The sequence below is a fragment of the Neofelis nebulosa genome, chromosome 8 (assembly GCF_028018385.1).
Source record: "Neofelis nebulosa isolate mNeoNeb1 chromosome 8, mNeoNeb1.pri, whole genome shotgun sequence".
NCBI classification, from domain to species: domain Eukaryota; kingdom Metazoa; phylum Chordata; class Mammalia; order Carnivora; family Felidae; genus Neofelis; species Neofelis nebulosa.
The window spans coordinates 4227991-4249135 of record NC_080789.1 but is presented as its reverse complement, the minus strand read 5'-3'; the positions used below and the strand labels follow the sequence as shown (position 1 = coordinate 4249135).

Genomic DNA, 21145 nt, shown 5'->3' with positions numbered 1-21145 from the left:
CTGCAGGGAGAATAGGGAGGATGTATCCAAAAATATATATATTATTTTAAGTAATTGTGTTCGTGGTGGTGGTGGTAATTTTAGTCTTGCTCTTCTGAGACTACTGTGTCAGCATATAGAATAACTAAATAAATAATTATGGGATATTCTATCATCTCGTGTGTTCTTAAGAACCAGGATTGTGATACGGAAGAAAAGAGATTCCTCTGTAATACAGAAGAGATTAAAAGTCTGTGTGGTTCTCGTTTTGAATCAGAAATATCAGTAGGAACTCATGATATATTTTACCTTTAAAAATGTCCACTGAAGAGGCCTGGGAGAAATGGCCAACCCAGTAGCACCAAACATATCTGGTATCTAGATTGTGGTCTTGAAATACCGTTTACCGCTAAAAAACCAAAACCAAAACAAAACAGAGACTTCTCGGAGATGTAGCTGGGGCAGTAGAAGTACAAAATAAGACTGGACCGCCCCGTCATACCAGAGAGCAAGAGAGCTACTGGACATTACTGGGGCCAAGTCGAAAGGACACAGGAGCCACTCTGATCTTCCCTCTGGACAAAGATGGGAAAACTTGAGCTCCAGCAAAGGATAATCATTGCAGTGGGTTGAAACCCATCAAACAGTTCACATCCATGAGTTCATACCGATACTTGAAAAAATCAACGGGTAACCTCTGGATGATGAGAGAGAGCTAGTTCATGGTCCTGAAAACTTATAAAAATAAGGCAAGAATCGGGCATCATTGCTTTTCTTCTGTGAACTATACCCCACGGTAACCAGATAGCATATGAGTAGCATATGGAATACTCCTTGCAGAAGTATTCCAACTAATATACTAAGAAGAAATGATAGAACCAGACTACCAGCATTTTGTAAGCCCCGATGAATCAGTGGCTTTAGGCCCCACGAGATAGTTAGACGCCAAGTGCCCCCTGATGGAAGACACGTCACCATCTGTCACCTTGCCAAAGGGACTGGGCCTGCATCTGGTCAGGTCCGGATCCAGCAGCCAGTGTGCAAGAAAGTCAGGGGACAGAGGCACACGCCACATCGCACCAGGAGGACGCAGCCGATGAGACCACGTGGAGGAGGCCGTACGGCTCAAAGGCTTCCAGTTTCTTAACAGACCAACTGTCTGGGAAATGAAAGGATAGAGAGGCAACCTGTGGATTAAAACGGACTTGAGAAGCAACACGTTTTTCTAACGGACAAGACTAAATGACTGTGTCTCGAGGTGTACGCTTGTATGATACAAACAATGAAGAAGCCCAGGTAGGCGACTGCTAGGACGGTCAGGACAGGGGTCCCGGGGGGTGCGGGAGGGCGCTGGGATCGATCTGGACGCATGATGGGGACTCGGGTGGTGGATGAGGGATCTCTCTCGTGACCTGAGCAGTGACCGTATGACTCATTAAACTACATCTTTGTTCCGGGTGGGTGTTGCATTTATGTTTTATTTTACAATAAAGAGGATTTAAAATGTTTCTAGCCCACATATTTTAAACTCGCACCTGAAACAAGCCCCCGCCTCTTCTCCCTCCTCCCGATCTGTCGCAGGACACCGTGGGTTTGACTTCTCTGTGCCGGGCGCCGAGCTGGGCACCGCGTGCCCGTTCTCTCACTTACCACCCCTGCGACCCACCTGACCCAGGGCTCCGGGAAGGCGGGACCGTGTCTCCCACGTTTGCTTCGGCATCCTTGGTGCCCGGCACCCAGCAGGCCCTGAAAACACACCTGTTGAGCGAGCGGATGAACAAATGTGTCTGCAATTGTAGAAACGGAATTGGCAAATAGCCAAGCTTCGCTCACCCACAGCCAGGGCCGGTGAAAACGGGAGTGTGGGTCCCGGTCCAGGTCGCAGGAAGGGCCACGAGGCATCCCCGCCGAGCAGCCGGGCCGCGGAGGCCACTGCGGTTCTCCGCGGGAGCCGCCTCTGGACGGGCGCTCCCCACCTGGCCACCTGCTGGTCCTCCTGGATCCTGGGTCTCTGTGGGAGTGGCGGTTGCGACATTCCCATCCGCCTCTTGTGCTGTGGTTCCCCCCAGGCTCCGCCAAGAGAAGACAGACACCGTCCGCTGCATCAAGTCCTGCCGTCCCAACGACGTCACCTGCGTGTTGGATCCCGTGCACACCATCTCCCATACTGTTGTCTCGCTGCCCACCTTCCGAGAGTTCACCCGCCCTGAAGGTGAGTGGCGACTCCCACGGCTGGAATCGGCGTGGGGGCCCCAAGGCAGGTCCCCGCAAGAGAGACGTCCCTGCGAGGCAGCCCCCTCAGGGGCCTCCCAATGCTTGAGCCGAGAGCTTGGCCCCAAGGAGCTTCTCCTTGGTAAGATGTAGATTTGCCTTCGCATCTCCTCTGTGTCCCCCGAGCGCACAGCACCGTGCCGGCCCATTCCGGGCTCTCGGCTCAGGAGGGCGTGCTTCTTCTGGGTCGCAGCTGTCCGGCAAATATCTTTTTGGGTGTTGGCTCTCTGCCGAGCGCTGGGGAGTCAGGGAGGGCCTCTGGGAGGAAGTGACTTCCCCACCGGGGTCTAAGTGGGAGGTTCGTAGTGCAAGTGGGGAGCAGGGACAGAGGGGGGTGCCAAGCGGAGCAGAACTCCTCTGGAAAGGTCTGGAGGTAAGTCTGGGGGACAGCGGGCATTTGAGGAACTAAGCCCAGGTCTCCTGGCTGGGAGGGGTGGAGGCTTGGTAAGAGACAGGCTGGAAAGGATAAGCCTTAACGTGGGTGGGGTTGGCGCTTCTAGTCCAAGGCTTTTGGGAGCCATTACGGGGCTGCACCCGATGCTGACCACAGAGGGGCTGGATCGGATCCAGGGAGCCCAGGAGTAGAGCAGTGTTCCAACCCCCGCCCCTGCCGGCACCTGGTGGGAGGCTGTGTGTGGGTGCTGTTCTGCACGCCTTTTGCTGCTGGGTGTACATCCCCCATGCTGGGGCTGCCGTGATCTCCTGCCCCCGCTTCCTCTGGGAGGGGAGGGGTTTCATCTCTGGCCTTGGGAGGAGCTCCACTGTGATTGATTCCTGCAGTAAACGTTGACCGGGCCTCCCGGGTGTCAGGCTCAAGGCCGGGCTCTGGGGCACAGCGATAGGAAGAACACTGTGAGCCTCTGAGGGCAGATGTATAGCTGAGCCAGCGTGACCACACCCCGTGTTTACCCTGCGACGGGGTCCCACGAGAGCACATGCCAGAACATAAAAGGGGGGAAGGGGGAAGAGAGGGGTGGCGAGGGCAGGAGAGGCTCCCCAGGGACGTGGTCGCCTGACGGAGCTCGTTCCTCTGGCAAAGGGGCGGCACAGGATCTCCGCAGGGAGGCACGGACTCGGAGAAAATCGCCGACTGGGGTCTGCCGCGTGCAAAATGACACGTTCCAGCCAACCACATACAAATCCTTCCCAAACCGCTAACGGCCGGTTTTGTGGCCTCTCGGGCAGCGCCGGTCTCTGAGTTGATTCTGCAGGGAGTGGAGCGTGGCTGGAGACGCCTGTTGGCGTCACGGGCCCAACAGATCCAGACCTTGACCTTTAACGCTGAAAGGACCCTCAGTGGGCACCACCAGTCAGCCTCCTTCACTCCAAAGGCGAGGAAACCGAGGCCCAGAGGGAGGACGCCTCCAGATCATCCAGAGCCAGGGTAGAATCGGGGCCTCGCGCCCCCAGCCCAGGGTAGTCTGTCCCACTTCGTATCAGAAGGCCGCGGAGGTAGACACAGCCACCCATCTGCCCGGCGCTCCCGGAGAGGCAGCTTTGCTGACCCACATCACCGTGGGCAAGAGACCACCCACTGTCTTGCCCTTGTTGACCCCCCTCCCTTTGCCTCTCATCCACCTCCCTTCCCCTTCTTCCAGCTTCGGGAAGATTTATGACTAATTACTAATTGCTCCTCAGCTCTGGCACTGCCGATTACTCTATGACCTCAGAGAAGATCCAAGGTTTCTCCGGGCCTCAGTTTCCCCGCTGATAACAAGGGGGACAGGCTGCGACCTGTGAGCCCTCAGGACCCCTCCGCCTTCTCCGTGCAGGGCTCCCGGGCACCGGGTGCCCGTGACCCAGGGGTGCATTTCTGGGCTCTCCATGCTGTGTTTCTTTCTCGCAGAGATCATCTTCCTCCGGGCCATCATGCCCATGTATCCCGCCAACCACGCCGACATCATCTTCGACATCACGGAAGGGAACCTGCGAGACTCCTTCGATATCATCAAGCGCTACATGGACGGCATGACTGTGGGTGAGTTGCCAGAGGCGTTCAGGTCTGTCCAGACGCCTCCTTGTCCTCCCGGCCAGCGGCCTGGCAGAGGCCCGCTGTGCCGGTCTGCTGGGACGACCTCTCTGGACCACCCAGCTGCCGTCTGAGCCCCCCTCCTAGAGCCTTCCTTGTCCTGCAGGGCCAGCTGGGGACCCCCAGGGCAACCGCGGGCTTGGAGTGGGGTCCGCTCCCGGCTGGGCCCGTCTCCCACCCGTGAATGGGTGCATTAACTGGGTCTCTGTGTCTCACAACCATGAGCTTCTGGCCATACCTCACAGGCAAGGTGTTTGTCTCAGGACCCAGTCCCCAGGTCAGTGGGACCTGTTAGGATCTTTATTCTGGTGGTGCAACGGAAGGAAAGCAAATGAGGAGTCAGAGCCTGAGCTCTGGTCTCGGCCCCAGACGGCTGGCCTTGTGGTGTGTCCAGATGTTGTCCCTCCTGGCAGGTCCCGGGCACCGCCCCGCCATGGGAGCACAGAGCAGGGCTGGGGCCCTTCCGCTGGGGCAGAGAGGGAGGGGAAGGGCTCCATCAGAGGCCCAGGCGGGGAAGCAGGTGAGTCTGGGTAAGTGGTTCATAAACCTCTCCTGAACGGTCACGTTTTTATAGACCTTAAGTTCTCGGGGAGTGAAAACAATCCCGTGTACCATTCTGGACTTAGATGTAGACCCAGGGTTTTCAGAGCAGCTGAGCCCCCGAGGTCCGGGCCCTTTCCTCACGTAGGCCTCAGTTTCTCCACGGCGAACGGGGGCAGGAGGGACTGGGCTTCGTGGTCTCCTAGGCCCTGGATTCTGTGAGGGGTCCGTCCACCGGGAGAAGCGGCAAAGTGGTCGGCCCTGGAGCAGAACGTTCTGGAAGGAGGTCTCTAGGTGGCGCTGTTGGATCTTAGAACCCTGTTCCCCGCGCCCCTGGCGCCGCCGACCGTTGTTAAACTGGCAGCTGGAGACAGGGAATCGTTATTCCCCTGTTGCCAAAGAGCCATTTATAGCGACTTTACAAGCTCTTAAATGGGTTTGCATGTTGTAAACATGACTGAGTCATTTAGGGGCTCCCCACCCCCAGCCGCCTCCTCCGCTAGTTCGCAGCAGGAATAATTAGTTAATTACAATTAATGGTACATTAGTCCTCCCTGGGATTCCAAGGGGAGGGCATATGCAGCTTGGCTGTGAGCCGTCGTGAAACCTTCTGCACACCCTGGGCCTCAGTTTCCCCCATGTTAGATGAACAGGCCTTTCAGGGACCCCCGGGGCCTGGGGCTGAGGGCAGGCAGGAGGAGGCAGGGTCAGGGTTTGCTCCGCTTGGGTGGGGTGGTGGTGCCTCACCTGCAACAGCGGTGCCCGGGAGGCCCCCTCCTGCCACCCCTGTGGGCGTGGCTTCCACGCGGGGTAAATCACAGCCTTGGAACCGTACGAGCAGGACTGGAACCTTCGGATTTACTCGTTCATTCTTTCCATTCCTGCTCTTTTCCCCGAGCCCCCGTCTGTGCCAGGCCCTAGGCCGGGCAGTGCGGGTCCACAGGTGAATGTTTTGCATTCCAGCCGGGGAGACAGACGGCCCCACAAACCCATCATGAAAATCTGACACTGAAGACACTGATAAGCCTCTGTGGCCTGCGAGGGCTCTCGGGGGGTGGCCCCTTCGGTTTCCCGCTAAATCCCTCCTGGGTGACCCCAGCCAGGGGGTAGGGCAGCGGCTGGGCCCCGATCCAGCGCCCACCAGCGCGTTTTTCTAGCCGCATCTGTCCTCCGGACAGAATCAACCTGGGAGTCTCCGTTTCTCGGCTTCCCATCCACTGGGGCAGAAAATCTTGGCGTGCGGAGCCTGGAGGCTCCTGGAGACCATCTCTCCCGATTTCTCTTTGTAGAGGGGGAAACCGAGGCCCAGAGAGGCGAGAGGGCGTGCTGTCCTCACGGCGCCCCAGGGCAGAGCGGGGAACAGAACGGAGCCCCTGGGAATGGAATGTGGATAAGGCCACAAAGACAAGAGCGGCTGTCCCTCCCTGCACTTGGTCGCGCGTGCCCTGGTCTTTGGAATCCAGGCTGGTGCTTCGTGGAGGAGGGATGGGCTGGCCCCGGGGAATGCGTTCCGCTTCCGGGTGGGCCCGGCTTCCTCCACTCCTCGGTGTGACTGCAGGAGGCCCATCTGGCCGGGGTCCTGGAGTTTGCCTGTGCCGGCGTCCCTGACTGAGGCCAGAGGAGTCTGGATGGCAAGGTCTCGCTGAGGCGGGACCCGGGCTGTGTTTTGGGTTGGACTCTCGTCTCTATACCTACCCGATCGTTGCTGCCTTATTTCTCTGCTTAGGGTCCCTTCCCTGGACTTCCTTAACCCTGCCTCTGTCCCAAATAACTCCTGTGCACCCCGGGGGCTTCTGGGCCTCTTGGGGTAGCCGTGCTGGCACATGCTGGCCCTGGACACGGGCACAGCACGGCAGCTCCAGGCGTGTCCACCTGCACTGGATGGTTCGCTGCTGGCCCTGAGCCCAGGTGTGAGCGGCCTGCAAGCCACGTGTTCACCCCGCGTCCGTCCCGGCTTGGTTCTCACAAATACCTTCAGGGACGGGTGTGACTGTCTCCCTGGGGCAAAGGAGGGAGCTGAGTTAAGTAAGCACCTGGGACCCGGCATCAGAAACACCTTGGGGCCCGGGGAGGTGGGGGGCGGGGTTTGCAAACTTGTTTTTAGTGGTGCTGTTCTCTTTTCAAGCAATGTCTTAGGCAGAAACCCTTGATGTCCTTGGGAAAGGAAGAAAGTGTTTTCCAGAGCCACGCAAGCCTCCTGTCTGCCGTGCGCAGCAGGATCCGGGGGCTCTGGGCCCAGTGCGAACCACTGTGCAGCCCCCTGCTGCCTGTCGTACCTGGGAAAGGACACCTACCTACTCACAGGTGTTGGCTGAACCCCTCCCCGCTTTAGGCCATGCGCTTTGCGGATACTGGACACCGGGGTCAGGAAGGCTTCCTGGAGGAGGTGTGGTCTGAGCTGAGTCTCCACACACTTGAAGGAGTGGCTTACAGTGAGTCCCAGGGGCAGGTGTTTCCTCCCCGGCCACAGCCCCGTGACCTGGCGGGACTGTCCCCATTCATGGGTGAGGGGCGCTGGAGGCAGAGCGGGCCTGGAGCCCGGTCCTCCCTGAACACCCGGAGCTGGAGCCCACTGATGGCCCGGGCTGACTTGGGCAAAGTGACTGAGAATTCGGGTCCTAGAGAAATAAAAGGGTACAGACCGCCAGGACCCTGAGGCCACTGAGCTCATTCTTCCCCCGAATAACAGAAGAAAAGTGCCCTGAGTCCACCCAGAACCTAAAAGGGCCAGGCCTTCCCCTAACGTATCCTTTAAAAGCCCGTTCTTAGCGGGGATAAAGGCGGCTCCTGCTGTCTGTGGAAGGCCCAAGCAGCCGTCCTGTGGCATTCCTCCTTAACCAGCTGTCAGTGAAAAATGAAAAATGCATTTTCTGCCTGTGCAAAAATGCCCTATTAGTGCCTGAGGTATTCTCGGGCCACTACAAAAGCCTTCCTCATCCGGCCCCGGGTTCATGGTTCGCTGTGCAGGCTACTGGCTGCAGTCGGGGGCTGCGTGGGGAAGGGGTCCTTCAGGTGACTGCTCCGGAATGGGGGCTGTGATGGGGGGAGGGACTCATGGAAGCCTCCCCGGAGCCAAGGGGGAGCTAGAGACAGCACTAGGCTGCAGCTGCTTTTTAAACATTTTTAAATGTTTTTTTAAAATTTATTTTTGAGAGAGATTGAGAGAGAGAGACAGAGCATGAGCAGGGGAGGGGCAGACAGAGGGTGACACAGCATCCGAAGCAGGCTCCGGGCTCCGAGCTGCCAGCACAGAGCCCGACGCGGGGCTCGAACTCACGGACCGCGAGATCGTGACCTGAGCCGAAGTCGGAAGCTTAACTGCCTGAGCCACCCAGGAGCCCCTTGAGTTGCCTTTTAGAGCTGCCTTTTAATTTTGCGTGCAGCTGGCCTGATCCTTGGCCAGTGGGTAAACTGACGGGGTCTTGGCAGCTTTTTGCTGCCACATAGCCGTTTCGTGGACTCGAGGGTTCCCCACCAGGCAGTGACATACAGTAGGTGATGACGTATTTACCCGAGGCCACGCTGAGAAGACTACCCCAGCTCACACACAGGCTCCACGGGGAAACAGCTTCCTGAGACCCTCACCCCTCCCTGGCAAGAAAGGGCCCCCAGCCTGTGATGGAGCTGTGATTCCACACAGTCCACTTTGGGTGGTACATCTCACGTTTCCTGGTGGCTTTTTTTTTTTTTTTTAAGTTTATTTTGAGGGAGAGAGAGTAGGGCTGGGGCAGAGAGAGAGGGAGAGAGGTTCCCAAGCAGATTCCACGCTGTCAGTACAGAGCCTGACACGGGGCTTGAACCCATGAACCGTGAGATCGTGACCTGAGCCTAAATCAAGTCAGATGCTTAACCCACTGAACCACCCAGGCGCCCCTCACGTTTCCTGTTTTTAATGGGGTCCTCTACGCTGGCCCCTGGTGTGTGAGGTGGGATCCCTAAAATTTGACTGCATTAGTGGGCACCCTTTATAATTAATAATATTAATTAAAATAAGAACAGCCCTAAAACTACTAGGTAGTTAGCTCCAACCCCCCCCCCCAAAATAAACTGAAATACAGGAGGCGGGTTTGCTAACTGTCCTTCCCCGATGGAGTAGAGAGTTTTGTTTTTCAGTCTGTGCGTAATTAACGGGAAGGCTGTAATTTTACTAAAACGAGCACGGACACAGAAGAACAAATCAGTGCCCGCGGTACCCGTGGCGTTAGCGTTGGGCCTCATGAGATTTCCACGAACCTTTTGGCTCGAACTGTGACCGCCCCTGTGTTATGGCCTCAGAGACCCTGGCCATAAACTACATCTCAGATCAGTTTCACGCCGGTATGAACTGTCGCTTCAGATGCAGGCCGCTCCCACGGTTAAATGGTGGAGATCTGCAGGAATCTAATGTTGGCCGCAGTCACTTCGCTCCCCGCTGGCCGGGCTTGGGGAGGCCCGTGGGCGTGGAGGGCACCAGGACCGCTCAGTTGACCGGCTTGCCCGCTCTGCCATGCTTCTTGAGCACCTACTATGCGCTGAGCGGGGAACATGCGGTGTCTGCCTCTAGGGAGGCTGACTCCCCAGAGAGCGACAGGAGAGCACGGTGGGAGGTGCTGTGGGTGCAGAGCCCAGTCCCCCTGCCTGGGCACATCAGCCCACGCTACTGGGAGGAGGTGGTGCCTGGGGTGGGCTTGGCCGTGACCGGGTGAGAGACACGAGAAGGGTAGCCCAGGCCCCGTTCCCTTACTCAACATGCTGGTGTTTCGAACCTTTTTTTTTTTAATGTTTATTTCTTTTGAGAGAGAGAGCGGGGCGGGGGGGGGGGGTGGGGGGGGGCAGAGAGAGATAGAGAGAGAGAGAGACAGAGAGAGGGAATCCCAAGCAGGCTCTGCACTGTCAGCCCAGGGATGCGGGGCTCCAGCCCACGAACCGTGCGATCATGACCCGAGCTGAAGTCGAGTCGGATGCTTAACCTACTGAGCCACCCAGGTGCCCCGTGGACATCTTGACCATCTAAGTTTGAAGGGTGGGGGGCGGTCTTTACTCACGAAGGGTGGCCTTGAGGCTTCAAGACAAGCACTACACGAATCCTGGAGTGTCTCTGCCCAAGCGTCGCTCAGCCCTTCGCCCTAACTTGCCTACAGGGCGGCAACTCTCAACGGTTACCTCCCTGAGTTCCGGGGTTTGGAACAACGACACTCTTCACTGACCCAGGGACCTGCCACCACACGGCACCAAGCACAGGTTTGGGCTCCAGTAACCGCACGCACACGCATCACATGCTTCCTACGGAGTGCTGTGTGTCTGGAGGTCCTGCCTACGCTCCGTGGCCCCATCACCTAACCTTCCCCCTGGTTCCAGAAACACGCGGAGGCCTCCTGCGGCCAGACCCTGGGTCGGCTCTTGGAGGCTAAGATAGTTGAGAGGTGCTCTTCCCGCGCTCTCTGGGAGCTCCCGGCCCGGAGAGGGGGACGGACACCAAACTGGACCCTCCCGGGGCTGTGTGGAATGTGCTGGGCACGCAGAGGAGAGGCCAAACCCACTGGCCTCACAGAGCAGTCAAGGGAAGCTTCCTGGAAGAGGTAACACCAGTGTTGGGTCTTGACAGCTGAGTAGGAGCAAGCCAGGCAGAGAGGCGTTCTTGGCCCCGGGGGCAGCATGACAGGAGACGGGGTGGGAAGCCACCACTCTCAGTTTGGTGCTCCCAGAGCATCGAGGATGCACAGCGAGGGCGAGAAGCGAGGCTGGGAGGGGTCACGGGGCCGGGACTCCCAGGACTTCTGTGGCCCACAGGGAGCCACCGGTGGTCCGTGATGTTCCTTGGGGGGCTTGAGCTGTCCCCCCTGCTTCTAGATCCCTCTGCCGCCTCCTGCGATGGGGGCTGTCCCCACTTCACAGATGAGAAGGCTGAGGCCAGAGGGACCAAGTGGCTGGCCAGGGCCTCTCAGCTGGGGAGCATTGGAGGACGGAACTTGGACCTGGGCCGCCTGTCCCCAGAGCCTCCCGTCCCATGGCCTGCGTGGTGCAGCCCTGTGCACTCTGGCCTACACCAGCTGGCGTCTATAGCACCGGCATCAGCAGCAGCCAGAGAGGAGAGGCAGTGAAGCATCTCCTTTCCAGCTCGAGCACTCTCCGTCTTCCTGGCTATGGGGTCTCGGGTCTCGGGCCCCCCCTTTGCGAGCAAAGAACTCCTTCCGATCCGCGTGGTCAAGAGGCGAGGTTTAAACACCACCGTGCCGAGGGGGGGCACAGGGTCCTGGAACATCCTTCTCTGATTCTTCACCCAACCAGGGCCCGCTCGCTCTTGTTCCCACGGGCGGCCGCGCAGGGGGCTGCTGCTGGAGACCCTGCCGCTTCCCCATCTGCCCGCAGGGGGCTGATGGGGGGCGGGGGGGCACAAGGCTGCAGAGGGATCTACTCAGCCTGGGCCAAGCTGTACCGCCTAAAAGCAGTTGCAACCTAGCGGGGCTGTTTGCAGCCTGGGCAGGACACTCTCTGGCTGGAAACTTGCCTTAAGCATAACCTGCAAATCTGAAGCGAAAGTCAGATTCTCCTCCATGTGTGAATTGGTCTCTGGGAAAGCCCTCTGGTCTGACAGTGTGCGTGCGTGTGTGTGTGTGTGTGTGTGTGTGTGTGTGTGTGTTTGTGTGTGTATGGGGGGGGAGGGTGAGTGTACCTGGGGGTAAGTGTGCATGAGTGTGTGTGGAGGGGCGTACGTGTGAGCGTAGGTGGCTGAGTGGAGTCAGTTGCGCGCGTATCCGCACGCGGGCTCTGGTTTCTGAGATGTTTGATGCTGGTTGGCGTGGAGAAGGCATGGGCCTCTGACATCAGGGCTCGGCCTCGTGTCCCCCGTGCCAGGCCGCCCGGGGCCCAGGGACAGGATCTGGAGGTCCGGCCCGGTTTTGCTTGCGAGTGGAGAAGCCACCGGCTGGCCACGCGTGCGTTCGCTCAGACCCGCGCACGGAGCCCTTTTACAAGTCCACGCCCTTGAGCGTCCTCCTCACTCGTGAACGCTCCCTGTGCCGCCTCGTGGGACACCCCCCGGGTGGGCATCACTGTTCGGAGAAGAAATGACGGAAGGGCCGCCCCCGGGTCCTGCAGCCAGCAGGTCAGAGCCGCAGCTGGTGAGCAGGTCCGCAAGGTGCCAGCTCTGTTCTTGGTTTGCCCCGAGCCCCCGAGCCCCGTGGGAGGCTCTGGCACCCCTGGGGCCCCCGAGAAACTGAAACGCGTTCCCGTTCCGGCTCCCGGCACCGCGGCTGCTTGGTAAAATCTGAATGAATGGAGGGTCACGTGACGGTCCCACTCACCCTAGAGATGGTTACCTAAGTCAGGTTTGGAAGGGATGTGCCCTAATTATAGACGCCCATTAATGCAATTAGATCAGACAATTATGTGAAAGCCCCCAGCAGTGCCTGGTGCACAATGAGTGTGCAGAAAGCCCATCCCAACGGCACCGGATCCCTCTCCGTGGAAAGGAGTTGACAGTCCCCGCTTCCCACGTTGTCTGTGCTGAAGCGTGATGTGCGTTGACGGGGGTGCTGACACCCTCATACCGTACCCCTCTTAAAGGAAACTAAGAGCATTTTCATTCTGAAATAGCATTCTAAATTTCATTTGCGAGTGTATAAGGATTATTACTCTTATTTCAAGTTTACCATTTGAATGTTTTTTATGTTTATTTTTGAGAGAGAGAGACAGACAGAAAGAGAGACAGAGCGTAAGCAAGGGAGGGGCAGAGAGAGGGAGACACAGAATCCGAAGCAGGCCCCGGGCTCCGAGCTGTCAGCACAGAGCCGGACGCGGGGCCCGAACCCATGAACCGCGAGATCGTGACCTGAGCCCAAGTCAGACACTTAACCGACTGAGCCCCCCAGGCACCCCTCAAGCTTGCCATTTGAAAAATACCAGTAGCTGGGGTGGCCCTTTTGGGGGCAAGGCAGGATTGAGTCTCTGTGAGCACAGGCGGAGCACTGAGCTTGGGGTAAGGCGTTCTGGGCTTGCTTCTCGGTTCTCTCTTTACAGCTGTGCGACCTCAGGCAGGTCGCAGAACCTCTCTGAGCCTCAGTTTGCATCTCGGCGACATTGCCACAACACTTTCGTGGCCGGGTCAGCGACTGCCCTGTAGGAGCGGAGTTGAACACGGCGGGGTGGGCTGTTAGGGGATAAGTGAGCCCCTGTGAGGCGGCCACCTCGAGCTAGAGCAGGAGAGAGCTTGTGCCCCCCGACGGGACGACAGTCCAGAGGGGGGCACTTGGGACAGGGCCAAGACTGTTCGCCCCACAGCAGCTCCGGCTGCCCGGGGCTTATGGAATCGGCGCGTGGTGGCCTCCGCGGGAGAGGCAGGCCCGCCAGAAGCACGCCTTCCGGGTTCTGTCATCCTTGAATCACGCTGCTCGTTCAGCACAACATCCTGGGCCGGGCCCTGGGCTGGGTGCTGTGCTACACATTTGCACCCAAGCTACAGAGCCTGCTTTCACGAAGCTGCCTCTTAGCTTCCCTAGCATCCTGCCGTCTGAGCTCCTGTAGCCTCCGTACCTGTTATTGTCTCAGAGGGAGACAGAAATGGGGCGTGGCCCGGCTGCCACGTCCAGCTGAATGCGTTGCGCACTGCAAAACCCTACGGGGGTACCCTTTGCAGCCTCTTTCGTGTGCAGTGCACGACATCAGCTGCCCTGATATAAGAGCTTGTGAGCAAAGATACCAACCTCATGGCACCCCTGTCCTCCCTTCCCCCAACCCCCCACCGCCAGGCCGGGGCCTCTCTCAGAGCAAAGCGCTTGCTTACCCAGCCATCTGGCTTCAGGTCACCATCTCTTGTCCCAGCCAGCAAGGGCCCAGATCACCTCTTTAAAATCATTACCCCCTAAGGGGTTAAACATGTGCTGCTGACCCCGTCCGGCCGCCTGATTCAGAAAGCTTGGCCCGGGATCAGTACACATTACGGAGCAGATTCAGAAATTCCATCTGAAAACAACAGCGAGGCTGTCCCTGCCGGGTGACGAGTGATTGGCCGGGTCCCGGCTTTCACGGCAAATCCCAGGGATTAGGCGCTCTCTCTTCTCCCGGAGGCACAGCCCGCCCGTCACCCCAGGGCCACACCCTGGCCAGCAGCCAGCTTGTTTCCCAGGGTGATGGCCCAGCCGCCTCTGGGCCCGGGATGGGCTGCGGCCTGACTTCACCCTGAGGCTGGAGGCCTCATTGAGGGAAGTAGGAGGTGGAGGGGGGGTCCCTCGGAGGGGACGGGATGGAGTTGAGAGGCACAGACACTTCTTGTGTCCCCTGTGCTGGGATCCTGTGGAGCAGAGATGGGGTGAAGGCACCGGGCCCAGCGCTACGCCTGACCGCGTAACCATACGAAAGGGCAGCCGGGTTGGGGGCTCTCAACCCCCAATTTCACAGGCACAGACTCTCAGAGGCGCCCCATCACACAGCTGGTGATGCCCCCCGGAGCTCCCCCAGGTTCACGCCGGGCCCCCAGAGGGCTCACTGGGGCTCAGTGCTTTTGAGTCAACCGAGCGAGGCACGCAGGGGCCACGGGGAACAGCGGGACACCGCCCTGTTCCTGCCCGGGCTGCCTCAGTGGCCCCAAGTGGCATGCTGGGCATTTGTCCTGCACTCAGGGCCTCCGCCCCAGGAGGGACCTCCCCATTCCACCCCCCAGCTCAGCTTTCTGGACCAAACTCAAGCCAGCAGCCCAGGACTCGGCCGGGGAAAGTCCAAGGTTGCCGCCCACACGAGCGGCCCCCTCCGCGGCCACCTCGGGGAGGGAGGGGACAGCGTGGTAGGGAGGAGGACACAAGAGAAGGCCACACGGAGCCTGGCGTCTGAGCCCCCGGACAGGCTTCGTGGTGAGGAGCTCGGTGGGCTGGACAGCTCTGTGTTCCTGCGCGTGGGGCCGCCGTGGGTGGGACTGTCCCGGCCCCGGCAGGAGGGTGGAAGGAGACAAAACTCAAGACACCGGCCCTGCTGGTGGGCCAAGGTGCCCGGAGACTCGCCGGCCTGGGGGCGTCTGTGAGTTCCCGCCCCCGCGCCTGCTTGGTCCCCACGGACCAAGGCCTCAGGTCACTGCTGTCCAGACACGCAGAGCAGGTGGAAGGCAGCAGGGTCACAGCGGTGTCATGGTGTCACAGAGGGCGCAGAGAGGGGCGAGAGGTGGGAAGTACGTGCGTCCGTGAACCCCGGGTCACCCAGAGGGCCCAGCCCGGCGCCTGGTGCAGGGCGGGATTCCAGCGATCGGCCAGGACTGGGGCTGGTGGACTGAGGGCAGGGACCATGTGGGGACAGAGGATCCCCTTGTGACTTCCTGAGAAGGCCAGCTGTGGGTCCTGGGACCCCGAGATGCTGTTCTCGCGAGCCTCGTCCGGCCTCACGACCCCACCCGCACCTGGACCGTGTGTCACGTGGGGCTGCTGGTGACAGACGGCCTCCACCTGTACCTGGCTGCACGGTCCCACGGGCACCCGCTGAGCCTGGTCAAGTGTCCTCTCCTCTCAGCAAAAGGTGCTCTAACCACTTGGCTCTGAAAGCCGGGAGCCAGGGACCCCCACGGCCAGTTGTGGCTGGGGCTGCCGGCTTTTAAACCCCTCCTCCCCGGCTGGAGAGACGTCCTCAGCCTAGACCTGTCCTTGTCCTCCTCGGCGCTCAGCACTCTTGTCCCTTCCCCTCCCTCCACTGTGCGCAAGCCAGACCAGCCCAGGCCTCAGACCCCAGACACTCCGTGGCCTCTCTCTTCTTCCAGCCTTCAGCCATGACGTTCAGCTCTTTCTCCTCTGGGTAAACTCCTACCCATCCCTCAAAGCCCAGGGCAGGGTCATCGCCTCTTGCACGCCCTCCGCACCCCTGCAGGCAGAGTATTGAGCTGCTCCGCCCCGCACCCCCCACAGCACCCTGGATGGGCCCTTTGGGACTGTTCTCATATATCCCTTCTTCCAGCAAATAACGTCTGTGTCCTGCGGGGGTAGGTCCTAGTCCAGGGGACACGGCAGTGACCAAGACAGACGGACAGACGTGAATCCTTGCGAGAAACTCATCTTATTCCAGAGGGGAGGCGCAGAAAGAAACAAGCAGAATACGTGCACAGTCAGCGGGTGGTGAGGGCTACACAGAGGGCTGGAGGGGAGGAGGGGGCGGGAGGGGTGTGGAGGGGAGGAGCCACTTTAAATCTGGTGGAGACAGTCGTCTAACACCCCGAGGAGCTGAGGCAACGAGCCACACAGAGATGTGGGGAAGAGAGCATATGCAAAGTCCCTGAGGCGGAGGGAACCGCACGTGCAAAGTCCCTGGGGCAGAGGTGAGCCTGGTGTGTTTGAGCCGCAGCAAGGAGGCCAGTGTGGCTGAGCCCAGGCAGGAGCTGGTGGCTGGTGGGGCAGGGCCTTGAGGCTGTTGTGAGGCCTCTGGCTTTTGCACTGGGTGAGCTGGGAGCCACGTGAGGGTCTCAAGGTGAAGAGTGAGGTGACCTAACGCCTTAAGTCTCCCTCTGGGACTCTCACAGCAGCCTGGACTGAGGCAGCAGTGGCTTCGGCCACGTGGGTCCAGCGGAAGGCGTGAGAGGGAAGGGAGTGCCACGTTTTGCTCACCCGTTGGGTGCGGGTGGATAACCTCACAGATTTTGGCCCTGAAGAGAGGAGATCGGTGTTGCCGTCTGCCGAGACGGGAAGGCCGTGACGTGGCAGCTTGGAAGAGGCCAGGAGTTCACTCAGAACCTGGGGATCGAGGCGCCACAGCCCCGCGGCAGTGAGAAGTGGTGATCGATGAGCCTGGGAGACGTTAGCGTGTGGACCCTGCGAGCTCGCCGTGGGAGCGAGTGTGGACACAGAAGCCGCCGGGACGGGGCGCCACAGCCCTCACGCTCAAGGTGGGGGAGAGCAGGCGAGCCTGGAGCCCTGATGTCCCGGGAGAGGGAAGGGCGTTTGCGGGAGGACAGGCGTACCCACTGGATTTGGTGACACCCAGGCCCCTGGTGACCTCGGCCAGGCCGTCCCCGTGGACACAGTGGAAGGGAGACACTCGGGGCAGGAGCGCCGGAGGCTCCTTCTAGAAAATCTAGAAGATCATCTGCTGTGAATGGGAGCAGAGAGATGCCCGTGCTTGCGGCAGGCACGCGGCGGTCATGGCCTCGTGGGTCCTTGCCTGGCTTGACGTGAACTGCACGAGGCAGGGGCTCATCTGTGCAAGGCCCGCTCCATCACACGTGCGCGTGTGCACACCCCCGCATGCGCGAGGAGGCCCCCCGGGCCCGGCAGGCTGCAGGACCACACAGACCTGCCCACTTCAGTGTCACCACGGGGTTAGAGCGAGCCCAGAGCAGCCCCTTCGTGTCCCCCGAGGTTCTCCCGGGGACCGTCTGTGTCCAGCCAGGATGATTTGCGACTCTCTCCTACCGCTGCTGTCGTGCGCTTTTGTGGGGGAAAGTCTTTGATATCACCGGGCGTGTTCGTAAATTGTTCCCCGTTTTTTTTTTGTTTTTTTTTTTTATTTTTCAACGTTTTTTATTTAGTTTTTGGGACAGAGAGAGACAGAGCATGAACGGGGGAGGGGCAGAGAGAGAGGGAGACACAGAATCGGAAACAGGCTCCAGGCTCCGAGCCATCAGCCCAGAGCCTGACGCGGGGCTCGAACTCACGGACCGCGAGATCGTGACCTGGCTGAAGTCGGACGCTCAACCGACTGCGCCACCCAGGCGCCCCAATTGTTCCCCGTTTTAAAACAAAAGCGAGAACAAAGCCAAACAGCCGCAGAGGCATGTTGTGCGACGTCCGAAGGAAAGTGTGGTGACGACCCGAATCTTCCAAAGCCTCGGCTGACAGCCATAAATACGCACAGGACGCAGACACCCCCCATCACCCATGATCGCGAAGCGCGTTGCCTGCAGCCTTGATGTCGGGTGTTTCCAGAAGGGCCCTGCGAGGAACGTCCGCTCCATGGCTGAGACCGGGGACCCCCAAGTGGCGTCCTGGTCATCGCTGCCGTCAGACCGATAGCTGTGACCACTCCCTCGTCCGGCACGTTCCAGATGCCACTTGCAGGACCTCTAGGAGACTCGCCGCATCTCCGGATGAGGAAACGGAGGCACGGGCTCAGGAGGGCACGCGGGGTGTTGGGACTCCACGTGGGGCTCCTGGGCCGTGACCTCGGGCCGGGCAAAGCCCTGCTCTTTGAGGTCCAGCCCAGCCCTGAAATTCCTCTGCCTCCACATGTCCGAGCACCCCCCCCCCACCCCCCCACCCCAGCTCTTCTGGCCGGGCCGGCCGGTCCTTCAACGTCCAGCCGAGACTGACTCCCTGGTGAAGTTTCCACGAGCTCCCGGGGCCCCGTCTGGGGTGAGCACTTCTCCCAGAGCCTCTTTGCTTGCTTTCCCAGCCTTGCCACCCCACCATCCATGTCTGACTTCGGCGGGGGGCCCGGAGCTCCGCGAGGACCCACACCAGCGCCGGTCGGTGTTCGCAACCGCGGCACTGGGCGCGCTGCCTGTCCACAGCCGGGGCTCCGTGCTTGCCGAAGGAATAAAGAAGAGAGGGCACGCGCCGCAGCCAGCTGCTGGGGCCTGGGGTACCCGTTCTGTACCCGGCAGGTGCCCACCCGGCCGGCGTTCGAATTCCTCGGGGCCTTGGCTGCCTCTGAAGGAGGAGGGAGGTGCTGTATTGCCCTCTGGAAGGTGGAGGGCAGGACTTGTCTGTGTCTGGGGTTCGGGTCTTTAATGCTAAGTCACGTCGGCAAGACTTGTGTGCACCCTGCCCCTTCCGTAGCCTTTGCTCATCCTGGGGGGGCTGCGAGGGGTTCGGCGTGGCCGGAGCAGAGAGTGCCGAGAAGTCAGGCCGGACAGGGCGTGGGGGCCTGATCAAGGTGTGTGCTCCACACCCGCTGGGAGCCGGGGGCCGGGGTGGGTGGGATGTGATGTGTGCCAGAGCCTCGCACGAGCCCAGAACTTGCGTTCTAGGAGGCCGGCTGTGGCCGCAGCCGGGGAGTGCATTGGGGGTGAGGAGGAAGGTGTTGGAAGGTCAGGCCTGGCCCGAGGTAGGGTGGGGCCGGGGCTGGAGCGGACAGGAGGGTCTGGAAACTCCCGTGGATGGGCTTCGTCCGCCTGCGTAGCGAATGCGCGTCAGGGTTGGAAGCCAGGCCGCCTGTTGACCTCCAGTCTCGCGTTCTCTGGAGGCTGGAGGAGGCCGGTGGATTTGGGGGCGGGGGGCATCTGGGGAGATCCGAGCGGCTGGCGAGCTTGGGTCTGGGGCAACAGGACCCCAGCAGGCAGGTGGGAGGGGCAGGAAAGGATTGCCCATCCCTCCCTTCAAGGGCACACTTTTGGCCAAGTCGGTGCAAGTCAGTACATTAGATGGCCAATCCCTTCCAGAAAAGCACCAGGCCTTCTCTTTCTCCTGCGGGCCACGCAGCTCGGTGGAAGGGGCGGTGGCCCAGGGCTGGCTCCCTGATGCCCAGACCTGACTCACTTCACCGCGCTGAGCCCGTGTTCTCCTCCAGGATTAACGAGGCTGACACAGGAGGACGAGAGGGTAGATGGGAATGGGCTTCGTGAGCACGTTCACAAGTGTTGCAGAGACGTCAGCTTCCTCATCGAGGGGGAAGGCAGGTCTATGCAGAGCGGCATTTCTTTCCAGATTTCTCCTGGAGGGCAAGGTGGACTCTGGGGAGCTGCCTTAGCTCACGGGAGGCCTGTGGCGGGGGGCACATTTATAACGATCAAGAAATACGGATGGTGAGTTCTGCTGAGACATGTTCGGAGCTATTTGGTATTTTAATTTTTTTTTAATGTTTATTTATTTTTGAGAGAGAGAGACAGAGAGTGAGCAGGGGAGGGGTAGAGAAAGAGGGAGACACAGAATCCGAAGCAGGCTCCGGGCTCCGAGCTGTCAGCACAGAGCCCGACGCGGGGCTCGAACTCACAAACCATGAGATCGTGACCTGCGCCGAAGTCAGATGCTTAACCAACTGAGCCACCCAGGCTCCCTGCCATTTGGCATTTTAAATATGGAGCCCAGACACCTGTCCCCCTTCCTCGCAAGCACCTGCCTGGGTGTTTCTCGGGGCGAGAAGTCAGGGCTGCGGGAGCTCCGTTCCTTCCTTGCCGACTACTTATGTGACTGCTTCATGGTTCATTCCTTTCTGCCAGGTTTGCCCTATGTGTGTGACTCAGCCAGGGAAAGCACATTCCGGAAGCTTCCTCCACATCATGCAGCACCGTGAGGGGGGAGGAGACACAGTGGGATGGGAAGGGCTGGGCTTCGGGGTCAGTCCCAGCTGGCGGGCATCCGGACCTGTGAGCCGTGTGACCTGGGGCATCTGGGCTCTCAGAGCCCACTCCCCTCCCCCTGGGGAAGGGAGGTGATGTCTGTTCCCGACAGCAGTATGGTGAGGACCCAAGAAGCCACGGGCATGTGGGATCCCCCCATCTCCCTTCCCCTTGGCCGGCTCTGTTCCCTCTCCCAGCCCATCCATGCTCTAGTTTTGTTTTGTTTCTTCAAGTTGTCTCTACACCCAACGTGGGGACTCGAACTCGTAACCCTGAGATCAAGAGTCTCATGCTCCACTGACTGAGCCGGCCAGGCGCCCCACATGGTAGTTTTTTCTCTTTGTCTGTACCAGCAGTATATCTTCGTTTTCTCGAGTTTTCCTTTTTGCCCTTGGTCTGTGCGGTTAATCCCCGCCTGCGGGGATCATTATTTCTACCAAGGAAACTTCCCTGAGACGCGGGTGATGATGTGCTCCTTCCCCGTTGCCGTCGCGTTTGTGTTTGGCAAGACCTCGTGGCTCTCCTCTGAGCTCCTGGGTCGTGGCCCCGGCACCTCGTCCTCACGGGCCGGCGCTCCGCCTTCCTCCCTGCTTCTGGCTCCGCGTGGCAGCTGCCCAGGCCGGACAGTGAAGCCTGGCTCTCGCTTGTCCCCCTTCCCTGTGCGTTCTCCCCCGACAGTCTCCTTTCCGGGTGATCATTTTCAACCTTACAGATTGTGCTTAATGCTTTGGTGTTCAGTTCATTCATTCATTCATTCATTCATCCAGCAAGTGTTGGTTAAGCGCCACCTATGTGTCAGGTTCAAAGTGGGACGAAGTGTCCCACAAACCAGAGATACAAGAACGGCCAAGAGAGACATGCCATTGGCCTCCAGACTCAGACGGCAGCGGGGAGACCGATAGTCACCAAGTAAGCAAATGACTATCACGTGGTTTCAAGTAGTGACAGCTTCTCACTCTTTGCTACGTCAACAGGTGACTCTTACCTCTGTCTTTTCTAACCTGAATCTCTTTTAAAAAGCACAGTTAACTTCCACTGACGTGAGATAGTCACGGGAGCCTCTTGATTCATCACCTTGCTTGTTAAAATCCTCTTTGACGTGCTCT

The 21145-nt window shown here is 59.5% G+C and overlaps 1 protein-coding gene across 1 annotated transcript in view; it reads left to right on the top strand.

Moving 5' to 3' along the window:
- FBLN1 (fibulin 1) overlaps positions 1–21145 on the top strand; it is an 88769-nt gene that overhangs the window by 58734 nt on the left and 8890 nt on the right. The window contains exons 15-16 of the mRNA XM_058741015.1: positions 2049–2191; positions 4097–4228. Coding sequence (XP_058596998.1) covers positions 2049–2191; positions 4097–4228 — 275 coding nt within the window. The remainder of the gene's footprint in view (positions 1–2048; positions 2192–4096; positions 4229–21145) is intronic.